The sequence below is a fragment of the Bactrocera latifrons genome, unplaced genomic scaffold, assembly GCF_001853355.1.
Source record: "Bactrocera latifrons isolate USDA-ARS-PBARC rearing strain unplaced genomic scaffold, ASM185335v1 scaffold_43, whole genome shotgun sequence".
Taxonomy (NCBI): Eukaryota; Metazoa; Arthropoda; class Insecta; order Diptera; family Tephritidae; genus Bactrocera; species Bactrocera latifrons.
Window position 1 is genome coordinate 614884 of NW_017537079.1, and position 12246 is coordinate 627129.

At 38.7% G+C, this 12246-nt stretch overlaps 1 protein-coding gene across 1 annotated transcript in view; it reads right to left on the reverse strand.

The window, feature by feature from the left end:
- Window positions 1-12246, reverse strand: part of LOC108972819 — a 31660-nt gene that overhangs the window by 3630 nt on the left and 15784 nt on the right. The window contains exons 2-5 of the mRNA XM_018939644.1: window positions 8647-8896; window positions 6400-6728; window positions 5247-6321; window positions 603-951 (exon numbers count right to left, since the gene is read on the reverse strand). Coding sequence (XP_018795189.1) covers window positions 603-951; window positions 5247-6321; window positions 6400-6728; window positions 8647-8896 — 2003 coding nt within the window. The remainder of the gene's footprint in view (window positions 1-602; window positions 952-5246; window positions 6322-6399; window positions 6729-8646; window positions 8897-12246) is intronic.

Consider the following 12246-nt stretch of genomic DNA (forward strand, 5'->3'; position numbering starts at 1 on the left):
ACTTTATTGCACAGTTTTATAAACTATTTTTTATCCAAAAAATAAAATAAATAATACAAAACAAAAAATTTACACAAAAAATCCAAAAGTTTTKTTTTATAAGTCTAGCGTTTCAACATTTTGTGCAAATCTTCGCCAAAGTTTTGCTTTTCTTTTACTTTTTTTAAACTTTTTTTGAAGAATTTTCGCCCTCGAAAATACTACATACTATTCTATTTACTCAACATACATGTATTTACATATGTTATATGTATATAAACTAATTACGCAATGCATAAAACCACTTCCTACAAACTAATTCAAGACATTTGACTAGCTTTTAGACCTACTAAATTGATTGCTACAATGATTACAGTACTTAAAGATAATATTCCTACGAATGTTTGTGTGTACATATGTATGTGCGAATTTGTTTATATGTATGGTATATATGTATGAAGTTGATACATATTTACTAGTAGTGAACATTTTTATTTAATGATAATGTTAATTTGTTATATTAATGCTCTGTACGTGTGTGTGTGTGTGTGTCTGTGTGTTATATAATAACGATATGATTATTGCTAGTATTTACTGTTAACTGATGTATATGTACAACGTACCTCGATGCATCAACAAGCACTGCTCGACTAGTTGGCGCGCCAAAGCGACTTTGCACTCGTTCATTTCAACGAGTTGCGTGTCGGCTCGCTCAAYGGCCGCGTACAACTTACAGCGCATCTCAACCGAATCGCAGTCGCTCAGTGCCGTATTGAAGGTCCAAAACCATTCCAGCTTTTGCGTTTCGTCGCAGGCGCTGCACACCAACAGATCGGCGCCCTCGTTGTTCGGGTGTGTGTAATATGGACTGCGCCACCAGCGTAAGTTGCGCGTGTATTTCAAATCGCTGGCGTTTGGTGTGAATATTTGCATGCATTTCGGATTATCACAGCGATAGCGATGAAATTTATGCTGTAAAATGTTTTGTTGTTGTTTTTTTTTTCTATCTTTCAAAATTTCATAACATTGCTTATACAGTTATAGGAATACTTGTGGGCGTACGTATGTTTGTATGTGTGTTGAGTGTGTGAAGAAAGGAAGAGGCGAAAATATTTTGGTGCAAGTGTTGTTGTTGTTTTTTAATTGAAATTTTGACTTTGAAGTATGCAGTGCAAAAGACAAGCWAGTCAGTGTGGCAAGCGAAGCAACGTGTGTTAAAGCAAAGAACGAATGTTTTGAGTTAAAAAAAAAATTTCTTGAAAAAATTTAGCAAAAACTTTTTTCATGTAGAAAAAATTTTTGAAAAAATTTAAAAAAACTTTTTTCATGTAGAAAAAATTTTTGGAAAAAAAAAATGTTTCCCAGTTGGAAAAATTTTAAATGTAAGTGACATTTCCTTTTGTCCAAAAAAAATGTGTTATGATTTCGTGTAACAGACAGGTGAGTGACAATGACAGACAAGTGACCGKGACAGTCAATTCGTAATTGAAACGCCAGAGAATGTCAGAAATGTGACACAGACACATGACACAGAAATTGAAGAAAAAATACTGAATATTGCAAAAAAAGAAAATGTGTGTTTAAAAAGTGGATGATATGTGTCATGCAAACGTTAGACTTTGGCACATAAAAACTCAATGAAATTTTAAAATTCCAGCATTTTCACTGTTACTTTCCGTAAACATCATCCGCAAATATCATTTCCTTCAAGGCCTTAAAACTAACTTTGACTTGAAAAACAACTTGACCACTTGACCATTTGGTGGAACAGCGTTGATAAACCGGCAAATAGTTTCAGTAAATTAAAAAAATTATCTTGCAAGGTCACAGAACCTGTAGCCTTAACTTACAAAGTCTATGGGGTTGCGCCTGYTCGTTTGTTTATATCGTCTATGGTATGTTTGGGAGGTCAACAGCTTTTAAATTCCCATTTCTGAACCTGAATTCTATTCGAGATCATTATATTGTCAATTTTATGTAAAAAGACTGGTACATTCAAAGCTGGCCTCCGCGCACGTAGCCAACATAGACACAGATTGTTATCCAACCTAGGACAATCTACTTGTCCTTATTCTGTAATACGATTTGAGCGAAAAGTTTGCCATAATACAGCATTTAAAACATGKTTAAAATTTATATGCTGTTCTCCCTTCGAAAAGTGAACCATTGTTGCTAGTTTAGTTTTGTCTGTGAAGTCCCTCTACTGTCACGCCCCTTTAAAAAGAACGTAAATAAATAAGAAAAGCCCTAGACTATAACATTACCACCGCCATATTAAATGGTCCAAACACAATACTTGGTGTTCAGTCTCTGCCTTCGTCTGAGAATAGAACTGTATTCCATTTCTGAATGCTCCAATCGAGATGAGTTATCGAAAATTCAAGTCTGTGCTTTCTATTTTTTGCTGAAATAAAAGACTTTCTAGACGACCACAGAACAATCCAGCCTCAACAGCTCGTCTTCTTATTGTTCGTTCACTAACTGGTAAATATAACTGTTTCTTCATCTGAGTGGAAGAGGCTGTAGGATCAATTTGGTTGGCCTTTTTGATCAGGGAATCATCTGTTCTTGTAATTGCCCGCTGTCTTCCTTCGCTGTGTTGCGTAAGTACACTGCCACTTCTTTATTAATCGAAAAATTTTCACTTCTTTTATGTCGAGATAAACCGTTTTCCAATCACTTATTATTAAAGTCGGATGAGTAAGTCTTTCTCGCCATTTTTGATTGTTTAACTCTAACCGTCATCCACCGCTTAACAAATTTCCTAAAAATTTATGTAACAGTTTATGGTCAGCCGTACTTTTACAGTAGCGCAGTGATGACTTTTTTAACAAAGAATGGGGGTGCTTTAGTTTTGTCCAATACTGTAAATGTCCCCAAAGCGCCTTCAGGCTAATAAAAATCTGAGGTGTTTGAGCCTTGCCGGCTGACAACCAAGAAGGAAGTGTTGAGATGGTATCCGGTAAGATTCCGCAACCAGAAAAAGCGGGCAAAAAAGTGCTCACTAGATCTCCTGCGATCCAGCTTAGTCTAAAAGAACTTTGCTACAGCACAAGAATCGATGGTAGCCCAGTGGCGGCAAAGCTCCTGTAAAGTCCAGCTATCCAGTATCAGAACGCATAAGAGGTTAGGCATTCTTTAACTCACCTTGAACGCACGATTACTGAGCTCAAGACTAGAATCGCCACCGATAGTATTGTGTAGTAATGAAACACCTTAAGATCCAAAGCATTGACTTCGTATAATAACTAGCTAATGTAAAAATGCTCTATAGGAAGCTAAAATAGCTTCCTCGGAATATCCAATTCAGGTAAATAAAAGTTGAATTTTCTACGTTGATGTCAAGATTAGAACATACTTACATTACTTTGAAATTTCAGATGGGACTAGTTCTTTATGATCAGATGAGGTTTTTAACACTTGAATAGATTATTAACCCAAGTAGTATGATTAATCAGTGACGAAAACAGAAACCTGGAATCTTTTTGATTTTATATAAACGAATGTAAAGGGTTTGTTCGGAAATAAATAGAACTGATTTTATTCCGCCGCGACTGTACTTTGGAGGGTTCCTAGTTAAGGCTGGTCAGTTTTCTCCGGGTACKTAGAGAGTCAGAAAAGCGTGCCGAAAAATGCAGCGTTCGTTAAAGCAGAGGTATGCGATTAAATTCTGTGTGAAACTCGGTATGTCTGCGACCTAGATGTTGCTTTAGCAAGAAGTGGCGTATTTCGGGGGCACCAAGCCTTTTCGAGGRCTGGGAAGAGGTCGCTGTTGAAAACCGCAAGAATGAGCAAATCCAAAGTTAAAACGATGCTTTTTGGACATCAAAAGCATCGTCCATCATGAATTTKCTCGCCAAGTTTTATGCGGAAGTCCTCATGAGACTCAAATAAAAGATCAATAGTGTCCGACAAGACATCGTAGCCGATTGGAAGTTGCACTACGACAATGCTCCGGCTCACACCGCCTTACTTGTGAACAGTATCCTAATTAAGATCGAAATCGCAATGCTTCCGCAGTCGACCTACAGCTCAGATGTGTTCGTCCAGACTTTTATTTGTTCACTTGCCTGAAAAGGTCGATTAAAGAGGACCCAAAAAGCATGCATCTCGGCTTTCAGGGCTATTCCGGAGAATGCTCTCCGTGACGCCTCGCGCTGGCAGCGCTGTGTCGATGCAGAAGGAGCCTATTTTGAAAGTTTTACTAAATAAATTTCTTTAAATTAACTCAGTCCTATTACCTCCCGGTTAACCCATATAACCTGATCGGTCAATATGCAGACAAATATCTTTTTATAATCTTTTATGCTATAAGAAATGCATCTGCGAAAGGTTCGGTCCCGACGAAGTTAAGGTTTTTACTTCTTTTACTTTTAATTTTTGGTTAGGTTAAGGCTTTTGCGTTTTCTTTCGTTTTGTTTCTCATAAACATAAGTTCTGAAGATGTGTTATACAAAAATTTTCAAAAAAATATATATCCGTATTATATATCAATTTCGAATCCCATTAGTCGCGTTATAACAGTCCAAATAACTGCGAAAAAAGTGTATAATTTACAAAAACAACTGCGGGTTATGTACAATAGGGGCACGGATGTCGTTAAGCGCCTAAAACTATATAAACATTATGAACAACAGCACACATATCTATATGTATGGCTATATATAAGTATGTATAGATGTATGGGAACAATCCAAAAACACGGAAGAAACTAGGCAAACATACACGCACATACATATATACATATATAGTATAGTGAAGTAGACTAGGCAAACAAATGCACAGAGCCACTGAGTATTAAACACACAAAAAAAAAAAAACGAATGAAAATACGAAGAACAAAAAATTCAATAAAAACATCAAGAGCAAACACACCCACATTGAGGCAATGGTGGAAAGTGGAATTAACTATAATCGCTACTATTGCATACGCACATACAAACAAAGAAACAAAAAAAAAAAAAACAACAACGACAACGCATCGCATACATATTTACAAATACATGCTTGTATGTATGCATGTACCGGCTATGCACACTTGTGCCACTACTTTGGCTGAAGAACGTAAACATTTAAGAATAACAACAACAACAACAACAACAATAAAAATTAGTATAATACAGTGGCACTACAATGTGGCTTATGTGTGTTTTTGTGTGCGTGTTCACATGTGTAAGTTGATATCTGAATTATGTGCATTTGTTGTTGTTGTCTCGAGCGAGTGTCATAATGTTGTACAAACAACAACGTTTAAGTTGCACACTTACAAAATCCTCATCCGGATATGGACGAAAGCACTTGTCGCACTTGCAGTCGATGCCGCGCACCTTGAGGTCCTGCCTCCGTGTCTCGTACAACGATTGTCGATAATCACCAGCGTAAACGAAACAATTGCCAATGCAAGCGCCCAATAGAATGTCACATGTGGCATAAGCGGTCACCTGACGCCCCGAATGTTTACGATACACTTGACCGGCACACGACTGCCGACACAAGCTCAACGTCTGCGGATAGACGGCGTAGGCGACGCACGCCACATCGCCGGCCAACAAATGCAATTGACCCTGCCGTATGTGTTTTACCGCCGACCAGAGRCTAAATTCGTGCAGCGGCGACATTATGTGCGGATCTGCGGGCAACACAAAGGACGGGCAGTGCGTGAGATGTTTGTGTCTCAGCTGGCCGATGTGACGCAACAGCAGCGCGGCCGAGAGCAGAATCCATTCGCTGCGCGTCAGCTTCGTTGTGGCGGGCATCATGAGATCGAGGTGCTCRAAAAAGTCCGTGCACTCAGCCAAATAGATGGCTAGTATGTGTGCGGCAATGGCGAGTGAAACGGTTGTCTCGGCRTCGATTTTATCGAGGTGCGCTTCGAGGCGCAACAGCGCCGAATATGGTATGTCCGTGCGTTCGGTGAGTATGCCATTGAAGGCGTTCCACATYTTGTTTACCGTCGGTCGTTTGCGACAATGCGGCATCACCTGCGGCAAGCCGGTGATGAGCATGCGAAAGGCGAGCTGCAGTAGGCGCGGTTTGGCGAACGCATCGCCGAATTCTTCGAACAGCTCAATCTGGTGGGCGAAGCATTCGAGCACGTGTATGGATGAGTGTTGAGCGCGACATTTACGCGAGCAGTAAACGGATGTGCGATTCGAACAGTAGTCGCATGGAAATGGTATGAACTGTGTGATGGCGCAATTGTCGCAGATGCGCGCYTGACCGCTGGACACAAAGATGGCKGCCTCCTCGCTGAAGATCGGCATGTGGCGCACAATGTCTGTGGTGGCGCGCAAGTAGGCGCGTCGTGTCGTTGTAATCGCATTCGACGTGTCCGACCAGGCGCTGTACAGACGCGGTTATTGAGACAAGAAGTGTAATATTATTTTAAAATTTGTAGACACATAAGTAACAGACACTTACACTTCGTACACCTTCAGCCGATTGCTGTTGCTCCCGTGTRGTATGTGTTGTGGCGCCRTGGCGGCCGCTGCCACATAATGATCGTCGTCCGTTTGCACGCCCATATCGACYTTTTCCGATTTCAGCACCTCGCATTCGTGCCAAAGTTCGTGTGTACGTGCCTCAAACGCCTCGGAGAGATCCATGTGCAGCAGCTCGTGCACATGCAGTTCRCAGAGCGCAAAGTTACGCAACTTTAAGGCACAAGCGGCTTGGCGTAGTTTGATCAACGCGTTATACTCTTCCGGATAGCCGAGCTCCAGCGCGCACAGGCAATCGTCGTAGGCTTCCTGCAAAGACAGTTAAGCGTAGCGCATATAAAAACAGGGTGTCTCATATGTTTCTTTTTTTCATGTGTTTTTAAATTCAAATTAAATAAATGGCTTGAAAAGCGCAATTACATTGCGGCAAGAGCGCGCTTGCGTGTGACTCCTGTGTTGTCGAGAAATTAATTAATTTCCAATGAAAAATAAAGCATGAATTTGTGCAAAGTAACCAAAACGAAAGATGAGAATGCGCGATAAACACATCARAGTCACGAAAGCGCTGCGGTGCACGAAGCGCTCTTGGAAAGTGTGCTTAATGGCGGAGTTAGTTGGGCGCGTTGCTGGCGTGGTGTGGCAGTTTTTCAATGTTTTGTAGTTAGGCGTGCGCTCAAGGCCAACGCGCCACCCTAACCGCCTACAATAGTAATGCGCGAAATTGTGTGTGAAGAAAAATGCAAAGCGTAAATGATTTTTATCGAACTATTTATCAAATTTATTACATTTGATGAGCTCGTTAGTTGAGGAGAAATTAGAGAAGACTATAATTTACTCTCGCGAGAATTCACGCAATAAAAAACTAACATCTGGATCCAGAAAACTTAAGAGAATCCTTGTATGCCTTGTAATTTKTAAATTTTAAATCTCATTGGTTTGACATAAAATCGCCAATGCGTTTATCGAACTTACTATATATGTGACCTAGTCTACGGAAAGGGGGCTTAGGTGTCAAAAAATCCAAAAAATCAATTTTAAATTTTTAGTTGATTTGGATGGAAGATGAGATTCTTAACATTAATTTTAAAAAAATTTTTTTTTCGCACAATAGCCCCCTTTTCGTAGACCAGGTCACATATAGTATATTTATTTTTGAAGAATTTCCACAAATTGGAGTCTTTGGGACTAGAAATTTAGAATTATTGAGAAAGAAATTGGAATTATTCAATTTCTATATCTCGAAATACTTCGGGATTTAATTTACTACTTTATTTGAATTCTTAGGACCTCGGGATACCAAAATGTTGATGATAATGATCCATTATTGAGTTTTAASTATTTTTTAGAAATCGGAATATTTTTTATTAGATCTAGATCTTAAGTTCATTATTTATTTTTTATTTAAGGTTATTCGTAATACTAATTATTCGTATTGTTCATATATTCCCTCGAAATCTGCTTTGAATTGTAAAGAWTCCTTAGAATTCGATTTTSCTTGAACCTCGGAATAAAAAAATATATCCAGATTTAATTAACAATAACAAAAATAAAAATTTTGGAGTTCCTTATTGACTTGCAAAAAACCACAAAAATCGCATTTCGGGATCCCGAAATAATTCGAGATTCAGTTAAGTATTTCTTTTTACTTCGATTTCAAAATTGAATTTTAAATGACGGCTTCTGTGAATTTAGGGATCCCGAAATAATTCGGGATTTGGTATTCATTTTACTTCGGTTTCCTTTATTGAATTTTATATAAACTCTTAAAATCGGCTACTACCGAAATATTTCGGGATTTCATTTACTGTTTTTTTTTTATTTAGAATCCTGAAATCGCACTTCGGGATCCCGAAATATTTCGAGATTTTGTTTAGTATTTGTTTTCACTTCGGTTTCAAAATTGAATTTTAAATAATCTTATGACAACGGGTTCTTTGAATTTCGGGATCCCGAAATATTTTGGGATTTTATTTTCTGTTTTTTTTTCGAACGATATGCACATTCTCATTTTGGACTTACTAGGTATTCATGTGTAATGGATGACCTTCTGTGTTTACCTAAAATGCATATTTTATATTTACAACAACTCATACACACTCGTGTACTATAATATTTGCCAACATTGATTTAAATTGCATATACTTACTTGTAAACAATACAAATTGTAGTACAAACATAGTGCATACATACATACATATGTGTGTAAAAGTGTTCATACTATACATACCTCATACATGCCGTAATCATGCAACACAGTCGAACGATTCGCATGCGCCATTGCCGCTGTCGTATTGTCTGCATCCTCTTCGACGGGCGCTAAAAATATAGCCTCAGTATATAGATCGCATGCCTTGAGTGGATGATGTTCCTTGCGATAGCAATTATTGCCCGCCTCACGGACACGTTGTGACTCCTCGTCCGATCTGAACGATTCCGTTTGGACGTACAACTGTTGAAACCACTCGAGTACTTGGACTCTGCAAGCGCAGAAAATCGAAAAAACAATGAGTTAACAACAATAAAAAACTGCAACAACAACAGCATAGTAGTGAAAGCAACAACGTAAGTGTGCTAAATATTATTTAAGCGTCGCAWGAAATTACAAAAACAATAAATGTGAAAAAGTGTTCGTCAAGTGGGGAACCTTTGCCTTTACGCTACACTCAATACTGGGAATTTACATAATTATTAGTTTGGGAATASCACAAACACATACATACATACATACATATAGTACATTCGTCGCGGCATCGCAGTTGAGCAACAATGACGACGTTGGCGCACTGGGTTAAACACGTCGCACGGTCGCAAAAGTGCGCGACAATGCGTCTATTTTTAAATGACTTTTCACCACCTATTTGCTTTTGTTGTTGTTGCCGCTGCGGTTGTTGTTGTTAATGCCTACCAACACTTGATGTGTTATGCTTGTGGCTTATGAGCAATCGAAATGAAACCCTTAGCTGATGAAGTGTCGTTATAAATACATACATATRTATATAATGCGTATGAATGARTGTATTCGTGAGTAATGTGTTGATTTTTTCTAGCTTTGTAACGGTGTATGACTTTATGTCCATATAAGTACGAGGGCTATTTAATAGGTTTAGATGCTTAGAAATTCTTGCAAATTATGTTAAATACGTCCTTGTAGCTCTTTCAGAAAAGTCAGACAACTATTCGGAAATCTTACAAAAAAGAAACTACAGCGAAAGTCTYAAAATTTATATCACCAAAAGTAAAGAATTACCTATACACACCACCAATGCTGAAAATTCCTCGGTCGATAGTGTCGAATTCGAGATTATGAAATTATTTTCTCTCTTTGACAATATTATATCTGCATATGGATGATCAAAAGAGACATCAGAAACCGAATAATAAAGGCCTACCAAACTTTCGGTACTCTCAAAGCGGTCTGAAACTCTTCGATCATTACATTGTGTACGGAAATAAAAATATGCAATTCCAAAGTTTAGTCCACGAAACTTGAAATCTCTGACGTTGAAAAGCTAAACATTTTAACAAAGCGATGCCCTCACAATATTTGTCAAATTTTTTGATCCATTACTGTCTTTAACACGGATTTTTGATCACGCACAAACCAAATACTGAATTAAGCCAACATTTTTAAACGAAAAATGAAACTGGTTTGGACATGTATTCAGATGAGATCCAGGCGCAATCACATGGAACAGTATCCACAAAGCATACTAACGACCAAGAACGACGTTCTAACCGGGAAAAGGAATTTGGACATCGAAAAATTAAGGGTCTGAAAAAGTTGGAACTAAATCAAGACACTACCTTAAGATCAAAACCAAAAAAGATCTCAGTGTGGCCCTTTGCTCCGCCGCGGAACCCGACAATATAATATATGTATATATATATCTCCCTTCCGYCTTTTTGCTCTTTATTCAATGATTTATAAAAATTGTTACAGTAATTTAGTTCAAATATGCGCCGTTTCGTTCGTTAATCTGTATCCATCTAKACGGCAACTTCAGAATACTCCCCTCGTAGAAGCTCCCCTCCTTATTTGCGAAGAACTGAGGCAGCCACTTTTGAGTTCAAATTTACACCAGCTAGGGCGTTCGTCATGGACAGGAACACCTGTCACTTGGAGCGATATCCGGGCTTTATGGTGAATGCGATAGAACCTCCCGTCTTCTGACGAGTCATCAACGAAGTGTGTTGTCTAGCATTATCCTGGTGGAACACTACTCCCTTCCTGTTGGACAATTCTGGACGCTTCCGGTCGATCACCTACTTCAAGCCCTCTAGTTGTTCGCAGTAGGTCGTAGAACGCCTCCGACCGTGACCGTTTTCGCTTGATATTGTCGTRTGTGATCCATTTATCATCGCCAGTCACCATACGCTTCAAAAATGGGTCGAGTTCGTTCCGTTTCAGCAGCATATCGCAGGCGTTGAWTCGGTCCAGAAGGTTTCATGCGGCACCCAAACATCAAGCCTTTTTGTGTATCCAGCCTTCTGCTGATGGTTKAAWATGTTTTGGTGACTAACTCCAATCTTCTGGGCAATGTCACAAGTTGCCAAATGACGGTCAAACCCGATGTTTTCCATGATTTGATCATTGGTATTCGTCGTCAAGGGCCTTCTGTCGGCTGGCTTATCCATGGTGTCGTTTTCACCATCCCTCCGCAGTTCGAAGTGATAGAGTACCCGCCCACAAAACACCATTAATTTTATGAAAAGATTCTCTAGCGGATTTACCTTTAATGAAGGAAAACTTTAAAATAGCGCGAATTTACAGGTCTATAACTGTTGGACGCAATATCCAAACTAATCATAGCGTCGTTCTGTAAGTTATATCAAGACCTTTATAAAAATGTAAAGTATTTCCAGATACGAGCTCTGTAACGCTTTATACGTGGCCGCGAATTTCATAAAACAAAAAGGYGGAAGGGAGATATTTGACAACAATATAACAAAAGTATCGGACATTTTAACAATAATATTTGGTACCAAAAATAAAGCATCAAAGTCTTATGAAATGGAAGAAGCTACATCCAATAACCACTTTTGGTGGCTAGAAAGTTATTTTCAGWATTCCTTTGAAGTAGTTCAAAAGTAAGTTCACCATATCAAAATCTTTGTTGGCAAACTGAGCAATTAAGAGAAATGATTGTAGATTTAAGTTTCAGGCCGATATGGTCGATGGAAAACTTTGAAATTAAGTATGAATGTATAATTAGGTAAATTTCTGAGGCACAAATCATCTCAGTAGAGCAGCTAGATTAAACTACTACTTATACTACTACACTGGACTATACAAAAATCTGTCTGATAAACTTCTGGAAATACCATGGGGTATTCGAACGAATTTCAATGGGGAATGTTGATTACCATTCGAAAGAACATTCTTGGGCATTTATTTTTTGAAGATTATCTCTTTCAATTGTTGGCTGCGTCTACATCTAAAATTGTCCATCCGTTGAGTCAAATTTTCTATAACTTGTTTTGAGCATTTCGACTGGTAACTGGCGTATGACACGCGTGATGTTTTGCTCCAAGGCCTGAATCGAAACGGAATTGCCCGCATAAACTTCAGATTTAAGATATTCCCACAGGAAAAAGTCACTAACCATCTTGGTAGCCAATCGACCACACCAAAACGTTCAAATTCAGGTAGCAACTAATTGGTTATCATGCTGCGCTAACGGTCGTTTTTGATGGTTAGATTCTCACCGACATTATTTTTGAAGAAACATGGGAAGGTGATACCACGGGCCCACAAGCATTAAACTTTTGTTTTTTTCTGAAATAATAAGTCTTTAATCTCTTCAGTTTTCTTTTCATCCCAAATTCG